The following is a 23,218-nucleotide window of genomic DNA, read 5'->3' as shown; positions in this document are numbered from 1 at the left end:
TGAGTTGGTGTGTCAACTTTTGACTGTATATGGGGCAACAATCTCAGCTCTGTAGATGTTGCTGCGAACAGACATAGGGGGAATTGTCCCTATGTAGCTTGTTTCTGTAGATGTTGCTGCGAACAGACATAGGGGGAATTGTCCCTATGTAGCTTGTTTCTGTAGATGTTGCTGCGAACAGACATAGGGGGAATTGCCCCTATGTAGCTTGTTTCTGTAGATGTTGCTGCGAACAGACATAGGGGGAATTGCCCTATGTAGCTTGTTTCTGTAGTTGTTGCTGCGAACAGACATAGGGGGAATTGTCCCTATGTAGCTTGTTTCTGCTCACAGGTTCAGGAATGGTTCAAAATAAAAAATCACGACATTCACTAGCAATTAACCTTACAACTAGCCGTGTTGGGAGATTTGAAAAGCCATAGTCAATAAATAATAATATTTGTCGGAATGGTTTTCATCTTTAGCTCACAATCTGTGGATACTATACGGTGAGAAAGGTTCAAAGTGTCTACATGTAAAACATCACAGCACAACTGACAAATATGGCACATGGAAACCAAATGAGGCTGGTCTATGGTGATAGATGGGATGGGCTGAGAGGGTGGTCTATGGTGATAGGTGGGATGGGCTGAGAGGGTGGTCTATGGTGATAGGTGGGTTGGGCTGAGAGGGTGGTCTATGGTGATAGGTGGGATGGGCTGAGAGGGTGGTCTATGGTGATAGGTGGGATGGGCTGAGAGGGTGGTCTATGGTGATAGGGGGGATGGGCTGAGAGGGTGGTCTATGGTGATAGGTGGGATGGGCTGAGAGGCTGAGGGGTGGGATTAAAGAGCTTCTTTGGTAATGTATTATTGTTATGTGATTGCTGTATGTAAAAGTACCATGTATGTACAGTGCCTATGGAAAGTATTCAGACCTCGACATTTTCCACTTTGTTACATTACAGCGTTAATATAAAATGGATTATCCTCAGCAATCAACACACAATACCCCATAATGACAAGGCGAAAAAAGGTTGGCATTTTTGCTAAATGTATAAAAAATAAAAATACCTTATTTACCTAAGTATTCAGACCCTTTGATCTCAAAAGACTCAAATTGAGCTCAGGTGCATCCTGTTTCCATTGATCGTCCTTGAGATGTTTCTACAACTTGATTGGAGTCCACCTGTGGTAAATTCAACTGATTGGAAATGATTTGGAAAGACACACACCTGTCTATATAAGGTCCCACAGTTGACAGTGCATGTCAGAGCAAAAACCAAGTCATGAGGTCGAAGGAAACAGGATTGTGTCGAGGCACAGATCTGGGGAAGGGTACCAAAACATTTCTGCAGCATTGAAGGTCTCTAAGAACACAGTGGCCTCCATCATTCTTAAATGGAACAAGTTTGGAACCACCAAGACTCTTCCTAGAGTTGGCTGCCCGGCCAAACTGAGCCATTGGGGGTGAAGGCTCTTCTTCAGGGAGGTGACAAAGAACCCAATGGTCACTCTGACAGAGCTCCAGAGTTCCTCTGTGGAGATGGGAGAACCATCCAGAAGGACAACCATCTCTGCAGCACTCCACCAATCAGGCCTTTATGGTAGAGTGGCCAGACGGAAGCCACTCCTCAGTAAAAGGCACATGGCAGCCCGCTTGGAGTTTGCCAAAAGGCGCCTAAAGACTCTGACCATGAGAAACAAGATTCTCTGGTCTGGTACAATCCCTACGGTGAAGCATGGTAGTGGCAGCTTCATGCTGTGGGGATGTTTTTCAGCGGCAGGGACTGGGAGACTAGTCAGGATCAATGCAAAGCTGAACAGAGTAAAGTACAGAGAGATCCTTGATGAAAACCTGCTCCAGAGCACTCAGGACCTCAGACTGAGGCGAAGGTTCACCTTCCAACAGGACAACGACCCTAAGCACACAGCCAAGACAACGCAGGAGTGGCTTCGGGACAAGTCTCTGAATGTCCTTGAGTGGCCCAATCAGAGCCCAGACTTGAACCCGATCGAACATCTCTGGAGAGACCTGAAAATAGCTGAGCAGCGATGCTCCCCATCCAACCTGACAGAGCTTGAGAGGATCTGCAGAGAAGAATGGGAGAAACTCCCCAAATACAGGTGTGCCAAGCTTGTAGCATCATAACCAAGACTAGAGGCTGTAAATGCCGCCTAAGGTGTTCCAACAAAGTACTGGGTAAAGGGTCTGAATACTTAAGTAAATGTGATATGTTGTTTATTTTTAATAAATTAGCAAACATTTCTAAAAACCTTTTTTTTTTTTAGGGGGGGTATTGTGTGTAGATTGAGGAGGAAAAAAATGCTATTTAATAAATTTTAGAATAAGGCTGTTACCTAACAAACTGTGGAAAAAGACAAAAGGGTCTGAATATTTTCCGAAGGCTCTGTATATGTAGCAGAAAAGGGGGTGGTGGATGGGTTAACAAAAGATTACATAGGATCCCTGATCTCCTCACCTGTCTCCTCTCCCGTCGGGACAGGGGGTGCCCGTTGAGGACCTGCCACAGCATGCGTCCAGCGATGGTAGTGTCGATCCACAGCAGTCTGAAGCCATGGTAGTAGTGTTTAACCTCGTCTAGAACGCGCTGTCCTATAGTTCTCCTGACTATGGTATGGTCTACCGTAGGACTGTACACCGGACCGCCCTCTTCTAGCTTCTTGTTCTTATCCTTCAGAGAACGGAGAGACTTCTCTACTTTAGAGTCGTCATGAAGACATCTGGAGGTGTGGATCCACCGTACCCCGACCACGTTCCCCCTCCCTCGCCAGGACGCCGTCCGCTGTGGGTACCCACCTCCCAGGTGGTACAGAGAGGAGGTGGTGGAGGAGCCTTCCACTACAGAGCAGTACAGCCTCTTAGAAGGGCTGTGGTCTGGGAAGTGGCCTGGAACCCTGTAGCCGTCTGACGCCGTATGCAGCGAGGGGACTAGGAAGCAGGGCGGAGCCAAGCTCCCACCTCGGACCACCAGCCTATCACCATCCAGTCTACTGAAAACACAGAGACACTCAATAACAACATGTACAACAGCTAACTATTGTAAAAAAAAAACACTGTGCCCTTAAAATGTATATAAATGTATAAGCTGGGAGAAGAAGCCTACGTGTTGCTGTCCAATAGTTTACTCTAATTAGGGGAGGGGTGGTAGGGTTAGGGGAAAATACATTAAAAATAAATAAATAAATACACACACACACACACACACATACACACACACACACACACACACACACACACACACACACACACAATTACATTGATGGAAGCCGCAATCTGCAATATTAAAGGCGATCTACCCCCTAAAAAAATGAAAGATGAACAGCACACTCAATAACATGAACAACAACCAAAACACCAGTCAAACCCTAACGACACTGGGCCAATTGTGCGCCGCCCTATGGGACTCCCAATCACGGCAGGTTGGGATACAGCCTGGAATTGAACCAGGGTCTGTAGTGACTCCTCTAGCACTGAGATGCAGTGCCTTAGACTGCTGCGCTACTCAGGAGCCCAGGAAAGAACTTCTGCCAGCCATGAAAGCTGCCAGAGCGCGTGGGGACATTGCTTACATCCACTATGACAGGTTCATTGTCCACCCTCCCTCCCAGAAGCCTGGAAGGGATGAGAGAGCCAAGCCTTTGGGTTCATGGCTTCAACCCCGCAACACACACACACACACACACACACACACACACACACACACACACACACACACACACACACACACACACACACACACACACACACACACACACACACACACACACACACACACACACACACACACACACACACACACACACACACACACACACACACACACACCAACTGATTAATGGACTGCTGAATGTGTATTTTTTTCTCTTGCTTTGTTTGCTCTTTTCAGTGTTATGTCTATCTCTGATAAGCTACTCAGGAAAGGGCTGAAAATAATCCATATTATTATATGTAGCCTTAGAAATAAGGTTCATGAAATCAATAACTTGCTAACATCAGATAACATTCATATATTAGCCATTTGTGAGACTCACTTAGATAATTCATTTGATGATACATCATTAGCAATACAAGGATATAATATCTATAGAAGAGACAGAAATGCTTATGGGGGAGGTGTTGCTGTATATATTCAGAGCCATATCCCTGTAATGTTTATAGGGGAGGTGTATATATTCAGAGCCATATCCCTGTAATGTTTATAGGGGAGGTGTATATATTCAGAGCCATATCCCTGTAATGTTTATGGGGGAGGTGTTGCTGTATATATTCAGAGCCATATCCCTGTAATGTTTATGGGGGAGGTGTATATATTCAGAGCCATATCCCTGTAATGTTTATAGGGGAGGTGTATATATTCAGAGCCATATCCCTGTAATGTTTATGGGGGAGGTGTTGCTGTATATATTCAGAGCCATATCCCTGTAATGTTTATGGGGGAGGTGTATATATATATTCAGAGCCATATCCCTGTAATGTTTATGGGGGAGGTGTATATATATATATTCAGAGCCATATCCCTGTAATGTTTATGGGGGAGGTGTATATATTCAGAGCCATATCCCTGTAATGTTTATAGGGGAGGTGTATATATTCAGAGCCATATCCCTGTAATGTTTATGGGGGAGGTGTATATATTCAGAGCCATATCCCTGTAATGTTTATGGGGGAGGTGTTGCTGTATATATTCAGAGCCATATCCCTGTAATGTTTATGGGGGAGGTGTATATATTCAGAGCCATATCCCTGTAATGTTTATGGGGGAGGTGTTGCTGTATATATATTCAGAGCCATATCCCTGTAATGTTTATGGGGGAGGTGTTGCTGTATATATATTCAGAGCCATATCCCTGTAATGTTTATGGGGGAGGTGTATATATTCAGAGCCATATCCCTGTAATGTTTATGGGGGAGGTGTTGCTGTATGTACTCAGAGCCATATCCCTGTAATGTTTATGGGGGAGGTGTATATATTCAGAGCCATATCCCTGTAATGTTTATGGGGGAGGTGTTGCTGTAAATATTCAGAGCCATATCCCTGTAATGTTTATGGGGGAGGTGTATATATATATATTCAGAGCCATATCCCTGTAATGTTTATGGGGGAGGTGTATATATATATATATATATTCAGAGCCATATCCCTGTAATGTTTATGGGGGAGGTGTATATATATTCAGAGCCATATCCCTGTAATGTTTATGGGGGAGGTGTTGCTGTATATATTCAGAGCCATATCCCTGTAATGTTTATGGGGGAGGTGTATATATTCAGAGCCATATCCCTGTAATGTTTATGGGGGAGGTGTATATATATATTCAGAGCCATATCCCTGTAATGTTTATGGGGGAGGTGTATATATATATTCAGAGCCATATCCCTGTAATGTTTATGGGGGAGGTGTATATATATATTCAGAGCCATATCCCTGTAATGTTTATGGGGGAGGTGTTGCTGTATATACTCAGAGCCATATCCCTGTAATGTTTATGGGGGAGGTGTATATATTCAGAGCCATATCCCTGTAATGTTTATGGGGGAGTGGTTGCTGTATATATTCAGAGCCATATCCCTGTAATGTTTATGGGGGAGGTGTATATATATTCAGAGCCATATCCCTGTAATGTTTATGGGGGAGGTGTATATATATATATATATATATTCAGAGCCATATCCCTGTAATGTTTATGGGGGAGGTGTATATATTCAGAGCCATATCCCTGTAATGTTTATGGGGGAGGTGTTGCTGTATATATTCAGAGCCATATCCCTGTAATGTTTATGGGGGAGGTGTTGCTGTATATACTCAGAGCCATATCCCTGTAATGTTTATGGGGGAGGTGTATATATTCAGAGCCATATCCCTGTAATGTTTATGGGGGAGGTGTTGCTGTATATATTCAGAGCCATATCCCTGTAAAGTTTATGGGGGAGGTGTTGCTGTATATATATTCAGAGCCATATCCCTGTAATGTTTATGGGGGAGGTGTATATATTCAGAGCCATATCCCTGTAATGTTTATGGGGGAGGTGTATATATTCAGAGCCATATCCCTGTAATGTTTATGGGGGAGGTGTTGCTGTATATATTCAGAGCCATATCCCTGTAATGTTTATGGGGGAGGTGTTGCTGTATATATTCAGAGCCATATCCCTGTAATGTTTATGGGGGAGGTGTATATATTCAGAGCCATATCCCTGTAATGTTTATGGGGGAGGTGTATATATTCAGAGCCATATCCCTGTAATGTTTATGGGGGAGGTGTTGCTGTATATATTCAGAGCCATATCCCTGTAATGTTTATGGGGGAGGTGTTGCTGTATATACTCAGAGCCATATCCCTGTAATGTTTATGGGGGAGGTGTATATATTCAGAGCCATATCCCTGTAATGTTTATGGGGGAGGTGTTGCTGTATATATTCAGAGCCATATCCCTGTAATGTTTATGGGGGAGGTGTATATATTCAGAGCCATATCCCTGTAATGTTTATGGGGGAGTGGTTGCTGTATATATTTCAGAGCCATATCCCTGTAATGTTTATGGGGGAGGTGTATATATATATATATATATATTCAGAGCCATATCCCTGTAATGTTTATGGGGGAGGTGTATATATATATTCAGAGCCATATCCCTGTAATGTTTATGGGGGAGGTGTATATATATTCAGAGCCATATCCCTGTAATGTTTATGGGGGAGGTGTATATATATTTAGAGCCATATCACTGTAATGTTTATGGGGGAGGTGTATATATATATTCAGAGCCATATCCCTGTAATGTTTATGGGGGAGGTGTATATATATTTAGAGCCATATCCCTGTAATGTTTATGGGGAAGATGTATATATTCAGAGCCATATCCCTGTAATGTTTATGGGGGAGGTGTATATATTCAGAGCCATATCCCTGTAATGTTTATGGGGGAGGTGTTGCTGTATATATTCAGAGCCATATCCCTGTAATGTTTATGGGGGAGGTGTTGCTGTATATACTCAGAGCCATATCCCTGTAATGTTTATGGGGGAGGTGTATATATTCAGAGCCATATCCCTGTAATGTTTATGGGGGAGGTGTATATATATATATTCAGAGCCATATCCCTGTAATGTTTATGGGGGAGGTGTATATATATTCAGAGCCATATCCCTGTAATGTTTATGGGGGAGGTGTATATATATTTAGAGCCATATCACTGTAATGTTTATGGGGGAGGTGTATATATATTCAGAGCCATATCCCTGTAATGTTTATGGGGGAGGTGTATATATATATATATATATATATATATATATTCAGAGCCATATCCCTGTAATGTTTATGGGGGAGGTGTATATATTCAGAGCCATATCCCTGTAATGTTTATGGGGGAGGTGTATATATATATTCAGAGCCATATCCCTGTAATGTTTATGGGGGAGGTGTATATATATATTCAGAGCCATATCCCTGTAATGTTTATGGGGGAGGTGTATATATTCAGAGCCATATCCCTGTAATGTTTATGGGGGAGGTGTATATATATATATATTCAGAGCCATATCCCTGTAATGTTTATGGGGGAGGTGTATATATATTCAGAGCCATATCCCTGTAATGTTTATGGGGGAGGTGTATATATATTTAGAGCCATATCACTGTAATGTTTATGGGGGAGGTGTATATATATTCAGAGCCATATCCCTGTAATGTTTATGGGGGAGGTGTATAATATATATATATATATATATATATATATATATATATATATATATATATATATATTCAGAGCCATATCCCTGTAATGTTTATGGGGGAGGTGTATATATTCAGAGCCATATCCCTGTAATGTTTATGGGGGAGGTGTATATATATATTCAGAGCCATATCCCTGTAATGTTTATGGGGGAGGTGTATATATATTCAGAGCCATATCCCTGTAATGTTTATGGGGGAGGTGTATATATATTTAGAGCCATATCACTGTAATGTTTATGGGGGAGGTGTATATATATATTCAGAGCCATATCCCTGTAATGTTTATGGGGGAGGTGTATATATATATATATATATATATATATATATATATATATATATATATATATATATATATATATATATTCAGAGCCATATCCCTGTAATGTTTATGGGGAAGATGTATATATTCAGAGCCATATCCCTGTAATGTTTATGGGGGAGGTGTATATATTCAGAGCCATATCCCTGTAATGTTTATGGGGGAGGTGTTGCTGTATATATTCAGAGCCATATCCCTGTAATGTTTATGGGGGAGGTGTTGCTGTATATACTCAGAGCCATATCCCTGTAATGTTTATGGGGGAGGTGTATATATTCAGAGCCATATCCCTGTAATGTTTATGGGGGAGGTGTTGCTGTATATATTCAGAGCCATACCCCTGTAATGTTTATGGGGGAGGTGTATATATTCAGAGCCATATCCCTGTAATGTTTATGGGGGAGGTGTTGCTGTATATATTCAGAGCCATATCCCTGTAATGTTTATGGGGGAGGTGTATATATTCAGAGCCATATCCCTGTAATGTTTATGGGGGAGTGGTTGCTGTATATATTTCAGAGCCATATCCCTGTAATGTTTATGGGGGAGGTGTATATATATATTCAGAGCCATATCCCTGTAATGTTTATGGGGGAGGTGTATATATATTCAGAGCCATATCCCTGTAATGTTTATGGGGGAGGTGTATATATTCAGAGCCATATCCCTGTAATGTTTATGGGGGAGGTGTATATATATTTAGAGCCATATCCCTGTAATGTTTATGGGGGAGGTGTATATATATATATTCAGAGCCATATCCCTGTAATGTTTATGGGGGAGGTGTATATATTCAGAGCCATATCCCTGTAATGTTTATGGGGGAGGTGTATATACGCAGAGCCATATCCCTGTAATGTTTATAGGGGAGGTGTATATACTCAGAGCCATATCCCTGTAATGTTTATAGGGGAGGTGTATATACTCAGAGCCATATCCCTGTAATGTTTATAGGGGAGGTGTATATACTCAGAGCCATATCCCTGTAATGTTTATAGGGGAGGTGTATATATTCAGAGCCATATCCCTGTAATGTTTATGGGGGAGGTGTTGCTGTATATATTCAGAGCCATATCCCTGTAATGTTTATAGGGGAGGTGTAAATATTCAGAGCCATATCCCTGTAATGTTTATGGGGGAGGTGTTGCTGTATATACTCAGAGCCATATCCCTGTAATGTTTATGGGGGAGGTGTATATATTCAGAGCCATATCCCTGTAATGTTAATGGGGGAGGTGTTGCTGTATATATATTCAGAGCCATATCCCTGTAATGTTTATGGGGGAGGTGTTGCTGTATATATTCAGAGCCATATCCCTGTAATGTTTATGGGGGAGGTGTATATATATATTTAGAGCCATATCCCTGTAATGTTTATGGGGAAGGTGTATATATATTCAGAGCCATATCCCTGTAATGTTTATGGGGGAGGTGTATATATATATATTCAGAGCCATATCCCTGTAATGTTTATGGGGGAGGTGTATATATATATTCAGAGCCATATCCCTGTAATGTTTATGGAGGAGGTGTATATATATATTCAGAGCCATATCCCTGTAATGTTTATGGGGGAGGTATATATATTCAGAGCCATATCACTGTAATGTTTATGGGGGAGGTGTATATATTCAGAGCCATATCCCTGTAATGTTTATGGGGGAGGTGTATATATTCAGAGCCATATCCTTGTAATGTTTATAGGCGAGGTGTATATACTCAGAGCCATATCCCTGTAATGTTTATGGGGGCGGTGTTGCTGTATATATTCAGAGCCATATCCCTGTAATGTTTATGGGGGAGGTGTATATATTCAGAGCCATATCCCTGTAATGTTTATGGGGGAGGTGTATATATTCAGAGCCATATCCCTGTAATGTTTATGGGGGAGGTGTATATATTCAGAGCCATATCCCTGTAATGTTTATGGGGGAGGTGTATATATATTCAGAGCCATATCCCTGTAATGTTTATGGGGGAGGTGTATATATTCAGAGCCATATCCCTGTAATGTTTATGGGGGAGGTGTATATATTCAGAGCCATATCCCTGTAATGTTTATGGGGGAGGTGTATATATTCAGAGCCATATCCCTGTAATGTTTATGGGGGAGGTGTTGCTGTATATATTCAGAGCCATATCCCTGTAATGTTTATAGGGGAGGTGTATATATATATTCAGAGCCATATCCCTGTAATGTTTATAGGGGAGGTGTATATATATATATTCAGAGCCATATCCCTGTAATGTTTATAGGGGAGGTGTATATATATTCAGAGCCATATCCCTGTAATGTTTATGGGGGAGGTGTATTTATATTCAGAGCCATATCCCTGTAATGTTTATGGGGGAGGTGTATATATTCAGAGCCATATCCCTGTAATGTTTATGGGGGAGGTGTATATATTCAGAGCCATATCCCTGTAATGTTTATGGGGGAGGTGTTGCTGTATATATTCAGAGCCATATCCCTGTAATGTTTATAGGGGAGGTGTATATATATATTCAGAGCCATATCCCTGTAATGTTTATAGGGGAGGTGTATATATATATATTCAGAGCCATATCCCTGTAATGTTTATAGGGGAGGTGTATATATATTCAGAGCCATATCCCTGTAATGTTTATAGGGGAGGTGTATATACGCAGAGCCATATCCCTGTAATGTTTATAGGGGAGGTGTATATATATATTCAGAGCCATATCCCTGTAATGTTTATAGGGGAGGTGTATATATATATATATTCAGAGCCATATCCCTGTAATGTTTATAGGGGAGGTGTATATACTCAGAGCCATATCCCTGTAATGTTTATAGGGGAGGTGTATATACGCAGAGCCATATCCCTGTAATGTTTATAGGGGAGGTGTATATACTCAGAGCCATTTCCCTGTAATGTTTATAGGGGAGGTGTATATACTCAGAACCATATCCCTGTAATGTTTATAGGGGAGGTGTATATACTCAGAGCCATATCCCTGTAATGTTTATAGGGGAGGTGTATATATTCAGAGCCATATCCCTGTAATGTTTATGGGGGAGGTGTTGCTGTATATATTCAGAGCCATATCCCTGTAATGTTTATAGGGGAGAGGTATATATTCAGAGCCATATCCCTGTAATGTTTATGGGGGAGATGTTGCTGTATATATTCAGAGCCATATCCCTGTAATGTTTATGGGGGAGGTGTTGCTGTATATACTCAGAGCCATATCCCTGTAATGTTTATGGGGGAGGTGTATATATTCAGAGCCATATCCCTGTAATGTTTATGGGGAGGTGTTGCTGTATATACTCAGAGCCATATCCCTGTAATGTTTATGGGGGAGGTGTATATATTCAGAGCCATATCCCTGTAATGTTTATGGGGGAGGTGTTGCTGTATATATATATTCAGAGCCATATCCCTGTAATGTTTATGGGGGAGGTGTTGCTGTATATATTCAGAGCCATATCCCTGTAATGTTTATGGGGGAGGTGTATATATATATATATATATATATATATATATATATATATATATATATATATTCAGAGCCATATCCCTGTAATGTTTATGGGGGAGGTGTATATATATATATATTCAGAGCCATATCCCTGTAATGTTTATGGGGGAGGTGTATATATATATATTCAGAGCCATATCCCTGTAATGTTTATGGGGGAGGTGTATATATATATTCAGAGCCATATCCCTGTAATGTTTATGGGGGAGGTGTATATATTCAGAGCCATATCCCTGTAATGTTTATGGGGGAGGTGTATATATTCAGAGCCATATCCCTGTAATGTTTATGGGGGAGGTGTATATATTCAGAGCCATATCCTTGTAATGTTTATAGGCGAGGTGTATATACTCAGAGCCATATCCCTGTAATGTTTATGGGGGCGGTGTTGCTGTATATATTCAGAGCCATATCCCTGTAATGTTTATGGGGGCGGTGTTGCTGTATATATTCAGAGCCATATCCCTGTAATGTTTATGGGGGAGGTGTATATATTCAGAGCCATATCCCTGTAATGTTTATGGGGGAGGTGTATATATTCAGAGCCATATCCCTGTAATGTTTATGGGGGAGGTGTTGCTGTATATATTCAGAGCCATATCCCTGTAATGTTTATAGGGGAGAGGTATATATTCAGAGCCATATCCCTGTAATGTTTATGGGGGAGATGTTGCTGTATATATTCAGAGCCATATCCCTGTAATGTTTATGGGGGAGGTGTTGCTGTATATACTCAGAGCCATATCCCTGTAATGTTTATGGGGGAGGTGTATATATTCAGAGCCATATCCCTGTAATGTTTATGGGGAGGTGTTGCTGTATATACTCAGAGCCATATCCCTGTAATGTTTATGGGGGAGGTGTATATATTCAGAGCCATATCCCTGTAATGTTTATGGGGGAGGTGTTGCTGTATATATATTCAGAGCCATATCCCTGTAATGTTTATGGGGGAGGTGTTGCTGTATATATTCAGAGCCATATCCCTGTAATGTTTATGGGGGAGGTGTATATATATATATATTCAGAGCCATATCCCTGTAATGTTTATGGGGGAGGTGTATATATATATATATATATATATTCAGAGCCATATCCCTGTAATGTTTATGGGGGAGGTGTATATATATATATATATTCAGAGCCATATCCCTGTAATGTTTATGGGGGAGGTGTATATATATATTCAGAGCCATATCCCTGTAATGTTTATGGGGGAGGTGTATATATTCAGAGCCATATCCCTGTAATGTTTATGGGGGAGGTGTATATATTCAGAGCCATATCCCTGTAATGTTTATGGGGGAGGTGTATATATTCAGAGCCATATCCTTGTAATGTTTATAGGCGAGGTGTATATACTCAGAGCCATATCCCTGTAATGTTTATGGGGGCGGTGTTGCTGTATATATTCAGAGCCATATCCCTGTAATGTTTATGGGGGCGGTGTTGCTGTATATATTCAGAGCCATATCCCTGTAATGTTTATGGGGGAGGTGTATATATTCAGAGCCATATCCCTGTAATGTTTATGGGGGAGGTGTATATATTCAGAGCCATATCCCTGTAATGTTTATGGGGGAGGTGTTGCTGTATATATTCAGAGCCATATCCCTGTAATGTTTATGGGGGAGGTGTATATATATATATTCAGAGCCATATCCCTGTAATGTTTATGGGGGAGGTGTATATATATATATTCAGAGCCATATCCCTGTAATGTTTATGGGGGAGGTGTATATATATATATATTCAGAGCCATATCCCTGTAATGTTTATGGGGGAGGTGTATATATATATTCAGAGCCATATCCCTGTAATGTTTATGGGGGCGGTGTTGCTGTATATATTCAGAGCCATATCCCTGTAATGTTTATGGGGGCGGTGTTGCTGTATATATTCAGAGCCATATCCCTGTAATGTTTATGGGGGAGGTGTATATATTCAGAGCCATATCCCTGTAATGTTTATGGGGGAGGTGTTGCTGTATATATTCAGAGCCATATCCCTGTAATGTTTATGGGGGAGGTGTATATATTCAGAGCCATATCCCTGTAAGATTTATGGGGGAGGTGTATATATATTCAGAGCCATATCCCTGTAATGTTTATGGGGGAGGTGTATATATTCAGAGCCATATCCCTGTAATGTTTATGGGGGAGGTGTATATATATTCAGAGCCATATCCCTGTAATGTTTATGGGGGAGGTGTATATATATATTCAGAGCCATATCCCTGTAATGTTTATGGGGGAGGTGTATATATATATTCAGAGCCATATCCCTGTAATGTTTATGGGGGAGGTGTATATATATTCAGAGCCATATCCCTGTAATGTTTATGGGGGAGGTGTATATATTCAGAGCCATATCCCTGTAATGTTTATGGGGGAGGTGTTGCTGTATATATTCAGAGCCATATCCCTGTAATGTTTATGGGGGAGGTGTATATATATATTCAGAGCCATATCCCTGTAATGTTTATGGGGGAGGTGTATATATATATATTCAGAGCCATATCCCTGTAATGTTTATGGGGGAGGTGTATATATATATATATATTCAGAGCCATATCCCTGTAATGTTTATGAGGGAGGTGTATATATTCAGAGCCATATCCCTGTAATGTTTATGAGGGAGGTGTATATATTCAGAGCCATATCCCTGTAATGTTTATAGGGGAGGTGATTATATTCAGAGCCATATCCCTGTAATGTTTATGGGGGAGGTGTATATATTCAGAGCCATATCCCTGTAATGTTTATGGGGGAGGTGTATATATTCAGAGCCATAGCCCTGTAATGTTTATGGGGGAGGTGTATATATTCAGAGCCATATCCCTGTAATGTTTATGGGGGAGGTGTTGCTGTATATATTCAGAGCCATATCCCTGTAATGTTTATGGGGGAGGTGTATATATATTCAGAGCCATATCCCTGTAATGTTTATGGGGGAGGTGTATATATATATATTCAGAGCCATATCCCTGTAATGTTTATGGGGGAGGTGTATATATATATTCAGAGCCATATCCCTGTAATGTTTATGGGGAGGTGTATATATATATATATATTCAGAGCCATATCCCTGTAATGTTTATGAGGGAGGTGTATATATTCAGAGCCATATCCCTGTAATGTTTATAGGGGAGGTGATTATATTCAGAGCCATATCCCTGTAATGTTTATGGGGGAGGTGTATATATTCAGAGCCATATCCCTGTAATGTTTATGGGGGAGGTGTATATATTCAGAGCCATATCCCTGTAATGTTTATGGGGGAGGTGTATATATTCAGAGCCATATCCCTGTAATGCTAAGAGAAGATCTTATGTCAAGTGTTATTGAAGTGTTGTGGTTGCAGGTTCAATTGGCACATCTAAAGCCTTTTCTTTTGGGGTGTTGCTATAGGCCACCAAGTGCTAATAGTCAGTATCTAAATAATATGTGTGAAATGCTTGATAGTGTATGTGATGTGTATGTGATGTAAACAGAGAGGTCTACTTTCTTGGGGACCTGAATATTGACTGGTTTTCATCAAGCTGTCCTCTCAATAGGAAGCGTCTTACTGTAACCAGTGTCTGTAATCTGGTTCAGTTTATTAATCAACTTACCAGGGTGTTTACAAACCCTACAGGAACAAGATCATCCACATGTATCGATCATGTTAACGCTGTATCTGTACCCATTGGATGCAGTGATCACAATATAGTGGCTATATCCAGGAAAGCCAAGGTTCCAAAAGCTGGGCGTAAAATAGTGAATAACAGATCCAATAAAAGATTGACTTTTACGTGGAGGATGTTAAACATATGTGTTGGTCTGATGTGATTAATGAGGAGCATCCAGACGCTGCATTTGATGAATTTATGGAATTGCTCCATCCAATTATTGATAAACATTATACAGAGCCATTATTGCATAGAACTCTGTTCCATCTCATATTGCTCAAAATGAACAAATCTGTTTTTTTATTTAAAACAGATACAGCACAACACCTCTCCCCTATTTTTTATTTTAGTTATTTATTTTATTTATTTATTTTATTTCACCTTTATTTAACCAGGTAGGCAAGTTGAGAACAAGTTCTCATTTACAATTGCGACCTGGCCAAGATAAAGCAAAGCAGTTCGACAACATACAACAACACAGAGTTACACATGGAGTAAAACAACATACAATCAATGATGCAGTAGAAAAAAATAAGACTATATACAATGTGAGCAAATGATGTGAGATAAGGGAGGTAAAGGCAAAAAAATGCCATGGTGGCAAAGTAAATAAAGTATAGCAAGAAAAACACTGGAATGGTAGATTTGTAGTTTGAAGAAAGTTCAAAGTTAAAATATAAATAATATGGTGCAAAGGAGCAAAATAAATAAAATAAATAAATACAGTAGGGGAAGAGGTAGTAGTTTGGGCTAAATTATAGATGGGCTATGTACAGGTGCAGTGATCTGTGAGCTGCTCTGACAGCTGGTGCTTAAAGCTAGTGAGGGAGATAAGTGTTTCCAGTTTCAGAGATTTTTGTAGTTCGTTCCAGTCATTGGCAGCAGAGAACTGGAAGGAGAGACGACCAAAGGAGGAGTTTGCTTTAGGGGTGACCAGAGAGATATACCTGCTGGAGCGCGTGCTACAGGTGGGTGCTGCTATGGTGACCAGTGAGCGGAGATAAGGGGGGACTTTACCTAGCAGGGTCTTGTAGATGACCTGGAGCCAATGTGTTTGGCGACGATTATGAAGTGAAGGCCAGCCAACAAGAGCGTACAGGTCGCAGTGGTGGGTAGTATATGGGGCTTTGGTGACAAAACGGATGGCACTGTGATAGACTGCATCCAGCTTGTTGAGTAGGGTATTGGAGGCTATTTTGTAAATGACATCGCCGAAGTCGAGGATTGGTAGGATGGTCAGTTTTACGAGGGTATGTTTGGCAGCATGAGTGAAGGATGCTTTGTTGCGAAATAGGAAGCCAATTCTAGATTTCACTTTGGATTGGAGATGATTGATGTGAGTCTGGAAGGAGAGTTTACAGTCTAACCAGACACCTAGGTATTTGTAGTTGTCCACAAATTCTAAGTTAGAACCGTCCAGAGAAGTTATGCTGGACGGGCGGGCAGGTGCAGGCAGCGATCGGTTGAAGAGCATGCATTTAGTTTTACTTGTGTTTAGGAGCAGTTGGAGACCACGGAAGGAGAGTTGAATGGCATTGAAGCTCGTCTGGAGGGTTGTTAACACAGTGTCCAAAGAAGGGCCAGAAGTATACAGAATGGTGTCGTCTGCGTAGAGGTGGATCAGAGATTCACCAGCAGCAAGAGCGACATCATTTATGTATACAGAGAAAAGAGATGGCCCAAGAATTTGACCTAAATAGTTTGTGTGTATGTATACGTAGGCTGTGTGCCTTCTGTAAAACATATATTTGATTGATTTAGTTCTGACCTTGAGCTGTTCTTGTCTATTAAAAATGTTCTGTATTCTCATGTTTCATCTTTTATATGGACCCCAGGCTGAGTATCTTCTGCTTTTGCAACAGCTAATGGGGATCCTAATAAAATCCCCCCAAAACAATAACCACACCACACTCATTGACAATATGAACATAAAAACTCCAGCATGGTGATTAATTAAACTGTTACTTCGTATCAGTTAGAAACTACCTTTGACTGGAGAGTCTGAGAGATGTACAGCTGAAACAGGAACCATCTTGAAGCTTCCCTGAAAACACAGAGAGAAACAGATATATTGATCTATAGGCTGCGACAGAAAAGTACATGACAGGGCAGACAGTCAGCCAGTCAGTTTACAGTATGCCACCCATTCATCATCCACGATTGATACTACAGCCAGCTCGGGTCCATCGGGCCCCACTGCCCTTCGGTCCTCGAGGGGTTTGCGAAACCACTCAAGGCAAAAGAACAGCCGGACCTCCTCAGCCATTGCACAAGTTGTCTTCATCAGCAGCTCTGTTGTCAGAACCCTGTGTAACCCAGGAGCACGAGTACAGAACATTACAAAGCTGCTTCTACCGTTCTATGACAGATGCCGGGAACTGTTGTAGTCCGTGTGGGGACAAACGACATAAGGAGAGCTAGCTCAGAACTTCTGAAAAATGATTTTGAAGAACTGATTCTAGCACTGAAAGATTACAAAAAGCAGCCAATCATTTCAGGTCCGGTACCATCGTTGGGCCACGGTGTGAAAAATTCAGCAGGCTACTGGTATTACACACCTGGCTAAAAGACTACTGTAGCTCTGCTGGTATTACACACCTGGCTAAAAGACTACTGTAGCTCTGCTGGTATTACACACCTGGCTAAAAGACTACTGTAGCTCTGCTGGTGTTACACACCTGGCTAAAAGACTACTGTAGCTCTGCTGGTATTACACCTGGCTAAAAGACTACTGTAGCTCTGCTGGTATTACACACCTGGCTAAAAGACTACTGTAGCTCTGCTGGTATTACACACCTGGCTAAAAGACTACTGTAGCTCTGGTATTACACACCTGGCTAAAAGACTACTGTAGCTCTGCTGGTATTACACACCTGGCTAAAAGACTACTGTAGCTCTGCTGGTATTACACACCTGGCTAAAAGACTACTGTAGCTCTGCTGGTATTACACACCTGGCTAAAAGACTACTGTAGCTCTGCTGGTAGTACACACCTGGCTAAAAGACTACTGTAGCTCTGCTGGTATTACACACCTGGCTAAAAGACTACTGTAGCTCTGCTGGTGTTACACACCTGGCTAAAAGACTACTGTAGCTCTGGTATTACACCTGGCTAAAAGACTACTGTAGCTCTGGTATAACACACCTGGCTAAAAGACTACTGTAGCTCTGCTGGTGTTACACACCTGGCTAAAAGACTACTGTAGCTCTGCTGGTGTTACACCTGGCTAAAAGACTACTGTAGCTCTGCTGGTGTTACACCTGGCTAAAAGACTATTGTAGCTCTGCTGGTATTACACACCTGGCTAAAAGACTACTGTAGCTCTACTGGAGTCACTTTTATTGATAACTTCCACACCTTCTGGAAACAGAAGATACTCTTCAGGAATGATGGAGTCCATCCAAATCACCTTGGCTCCTGGACTCCTGTCCACGCATTTCAAGGCTGTGTTGAGACTGACTAATCAATGACCCAAGCCCAGCTCAGTTAATCCCTACCATTGTGACGCAGAGTTGTCATAATGCTGCATCAAATATACTATATCCCAGGGGTGTTGGCAGACACAATGTAAGTAACTTAAATTGTCCCCCTAATTGCCTGAATACCTCTGTTGATCCTACAGCTATTAGATGCAGTAATCACGAGCCTATGAATCAGAGTTACACTGTTAGCACCTTGATGATACAGTGGTAGTAATACATGGTTATAACATCTACAGAAAAGACAGAAATGCCAACGGAGGCGGCGTTGCTGTTTATATTCAGAACCACATTCCAGTAAAGTTTAGAGACGATCTCATGTTAAATACTGTTGAAGTAAAATTAAATTAAATAAATTTGGAAAAATGTAAAATCATTTTTTTCAACCACTCCACAACTTTCTTGTTAACAAACTATAGTTTTGGCAAGTCGGTTAGGACATCTACTTTGTGCATGACAAGTCATTTTTCCAACAATTGTTTACAGACAGATTTTTTCACTTATAAGTCACTGTATCACAATTCCAGTGGGTCAGAAGTTTACATACTAAGTTGACTGTGCCTTTAAACAGCTTGGAAAATTTTCTGGAATTATGTCATGGCTTTAGAAGCTTCTGATAGGCTAAATGACATAATTTGAGTCAATTGGAGGTGTACCTGTGGATATATTTCAAGGCCTACTGTCAAACTCAGTGCCTCCTAGCTTGACATCATGGGAAAATCAAAAGAAAATCAGCCAAGACCTCAGAGAAAAAAATTGTAGACCTCCACAAGTCTGGATCATCCTTGGGAGCAATTTCCAAATGCCTGAAGGTACCACGTTCATCTGTACAAACAATAGTACGCGAGTATAAACACCATGGGACCACGCAGCCGTCATACCACTCAGGAAGGAGACGCATTCTGTCCCCTAGAGATTAACATATTTTGGTGCGAAAAGTGCAAATCAATCCCAGAACAACAGCAAAGGACCTTGTGAAGATGCTGGAGGAAACGGGTACAAAAGTATCTATATCCACAGTAAAACGAGTCCTATATCAACCTAACCTGAAAGGCCGCTCAACAAGGAAGAAGCCAATGCTCCAAAACCGCCATTAAAAAGCCAGACTACGGTTTGCAACTGCACATGGGGACAAAGATCGTACTTTTAGGAGAAATGTCCTCTGGTCTGATGAAACAAAAATAGAACTGTTTGGCCATAATGACCATCGTTATGTTTGGAGGAAAAAGGGGGAGGCTTGCAAGCCGAAGAACACCATCCCAACCGTGAAGCACGGGGGTGGCAGCATCATGTTGTGGGGGTGCTTTGCTGCAGGAGGGACTGGTGCACTTCACAAAATAGATGGCATCATGAGGTAGGAAATTATGTGGATATTTTATTTTTTGATTTTACCTTTATTTAACTAGGCAAGTCAGTTAAGAACAAATTCTTATTTTCGATGACGGCCTAGGAACAGTGGGTTAACTGTCTTGTTCAGGGGCAGAACGACAGATTTGTACCTTGTCAGCTCGGGGATTCAATCTACCTGGCCTGCTGTGGTGCCGTTTCGTAGTCTGTCTCACAGCACTGCCATGCAGAGACAGACCTGTTTTACGCTGACAATTTCAAATGTAGGTGTTTCTAGAGGTGTAGGTGTTTATAGAGGTGTAGGTGTTTATAGAGGTGTTTATAGAGGTGTAGGTGTTTATAAAGGTGTTTATAAACACCTGCACCTCTATAAACACCTGCACCTCTATAAACACCTGCACCTCTATAAACACCTGCACCTCTATAAACACCTGCACCACAGCGGGCCAGGGAAACGGCACCACAGCGGGCCAGGGAAACGGCACCACAGCGGGCCAGGGAAACTGCACCACAGCGGGCCAGGGAAACTGCACCACAGCGGGCCAGGGAAACTGCACCACAGCGGGCCAGGGAAACGGCACCACAGCGGGCCAGGGAAACGGCACCACAGCGGGCCAGGGAAACGGCACCACAGCGGGCCAGGGAAACGGCACCACAGCGGGCCAGGGAAACGGCACCACAGCGGGCCAGGGAAACGGCACCACAGCGGGCCAGGGAAACGGCACCACAGCGGGCCAGGGAAACGGCACCACAGCGGGCCAGGGAAACGGCACCACAGCGGGCCAGGGAAACGGCACCACAGCGGGCCAGGGAAACGGCACCACAGCGGGCCAGGGAAACGGCACCACAGCGGGCCAGGGAAACGGCACCACAGCGGGCCAGGGAAACGGCACCACAGCGGGCCAGGGAAACGGCACCACAGCAGGCCAGGGAAACGGCACCACAGCAGGCCAGGGAAACGGCACCATAGCAGGCCAGGGAAACGGCACCATAGCAGGCCAGGGAAACGGCACCATAGCAGACCAGGGAAACGGCACCATAGCAGGCTGGGGCGGCTGGTTAAGGAGTGGACTAGAGGAGGAGGTAACCATCCCTCGAATGACGTGTCCTCCCCTTACATGAATTCACTCCATTCGCAAGGTGTGGTGCCTGAAGCGACCACGTTACACCGCAAAATACATACATGACATGTTTATAGATATAACAGCATGACAAAATATATTTGAATGGAAATTGACTAAAAGCTGTCGAGGATCTGAAACCCGATGGTTTGTATAGGAAGTGGATGCGCTAAACTAGAGAGCTTTATTCCAATAATGACAGTCGCATATACACCAACCGGGGAGCCTGGCGACAGAACCGACAACTAACGTTAGTTGTAGCTCCGTTTCCAGGCCTCACGGACCGTTCCCCCCCCCCCAGACCCTAGTCTTGGCCTTAGATGACCTGACAATGTAATCACAACGTCTGGAACAGAAACACTAAAGGTTAAAAGCCCAAGATGACCCGCTTAGTTAAAGGTCGTAGCTAATAGAGGAGCAGGAATCAGTCTAGAAGTTGTTTCTGTCCGCGGCCCCGTAATGGATCAACAAAGGCCTGAACGGACCATGTCACAAACACGCTTCTGGAACCGGTATATACACCGTTACCGGCAGAGCTAGTTGCTAACTGGAGTAACTTATTAACACAGATAGCCCGTATAACGTTACCATTATCTCAATGAAACAACTAGTTAACCTCTACACGGTCATAAAACACTTCAGCTATGAACATGTATCATTGTATTCACATCTAAACAGCACTGGTAGTCTACCTACAATGTTAAACCAGCTAATACATGTTACAACAACAGATTTATACACGGATCTACAGTAGACATGGACAATCATTCTCACCGTTGCGGAACTCGCTCTTTAAGGACCGAGATGTTTTCATCAACGGGGTGCGAGACCGCGTCAACAGCATTAACGCCATGCTCCCGGTTCTGATGAACGTTCACGGAGTTTAGCTGGTTAGCCAACTGGTTAAAACTAATGGAAAAACAACGCCGCTGCGCTGCTAGCTACTTTAATATGTCACTAGCTGAACTACTCCCATGTCCTTGCTTTCTCCGTGGGTGGATGAACTGCGGATTATATCGGCTTCCGTCTTCGTCTTTCTTCTTCTTCTTCTTCTTCTCCTTCTTTCAAGTTGAATGGCAGTCGACGCCTAGTGGTGATTCGCCGCCACCTACTGTACCGGGTACATAACATAATATACTCCATTGTGGAAAGGGGGGATCCGAGATAATACAAAAACCATTCAAACAACCATCCCACTCCTTCAGTCATATTCAAATCCCATCTCTACACAGGTGCCTGTGAGGATTCATCGATAGGATTCCTTGTAATGCCTCTGCAGAGAAGTCCCTGAGTCTCAGCTGCACTCCTGGTGCCTGTTTTCTCAGATTTCCTCTCCGTTTGCGCTGTGCAGTTGATAACCAAAGTAATAACCGCTAAAAAGTCCACCTTCTTAACGTGCAACATGTCAGGATCTCTCTGTTGACAAGGAACATCATCTGGTGTCTCTGCTCCTACTACCATTACTTCATCAACTTCACTCCTTTCTTCTCAACGCCTCCAGATAGGAGACATTCTGGACGGCACTCATTCCTCCGTCTCCTTCACCCAAACAGGACACTGCAGAAAGTTAGGTGCACGTTCACCACCACAATTACAGCATTTAGGCTCAGCTGGCATATCATGCTCCTCCCGTCTACATACACTTGACCCATGACAAAACAATGTACATTTATCACACTGTATGGGTTAGGGCACGAAGCCTCTCACAGGGAATCTCATGGAACCGAAATACACGTGAGACTCATCAAAAAAACAATAGAACAGACGGAGTGTGCTTCCGCACTCCATCCACCATGCGGGTCAGTCATTGTGCACCAACCACTTGATCAAATTCTTCCCATAAATCCTTTGCATTTACTTCTAGCGCCACCCCAGAGATAAAACCCTTGATAGGCGTCCTGCTTCGAAGATCCACACACTCCAATCCGACATCTTGAGGGACAAAGCAGGCTCCTTCTGTTCCATAGAAACACAACAACAAAAAAATACAAAAAATAAGCCCACTTCTCATTATTCTTATTGACGCCACCTCACC

The 23,218-nt window shown here is 42.4% G+C and overlaps 1 protein-coding gene across 3 annotated transcripts in view; it reads right to left on the bottom strand.

The window, feature by feature from the left end:
- The window catches only part of letm1 (leucine zipper-EF-hand containing transmembrane protein 1), a 55,428-nt gene extending 33,008 nt beyond the window's left edge, over positions 1 to 22,420 (bottom strand). Inside the window, exons 1-3 of one of the 3 annotated variants that reach the window (XM_029712587.1) lie at positions 21,958 to 22,420; positions 17,222 to 17,279; positions 2,462 to 2,993 (exon numbers count right to left, since the gene is read on the bottom strand). In XM_029712587.1, the coding sequence (XP_029568447.1) occupies positions 2,462 to 2,993; positions 17,222 to 17,279; positions 21,958 to 22,036 (669 nt within the window). In that variant the 5' untranslated portion in view covers positions 22,037 to 22,420. The remainder of the gene's footprint in view (positions 1 to 2,461; positions 2,994 to 17,221; positions 17,280 to 21,957) is intronic. The other 2 variants (XM_029712588.1, XM_029712589.1) reach the window with 2 other exon arrangements.
- Positions 22,421 to 23,218: the final 798 nt, after the last annotated feature.

The sequence above is a fragment of the Salmo trutta genome, chromosome 25 (assembly GCF_901001165.1).
Source record: "Salmo trutta chromosome 25, fSalTru1.1, whole genome shotgun sequence".
NCBI lineage: Eukaryota > Metazoa > Chordata > Actinopteri > Salmoniformes > Salmonidae > Salmo > Salmo trutta.
The sequence above is the reverse complement of the archived record's forward strand: the minus strand, read 5'-3'. Positions and strand labels throughout refer to the sequence as shown.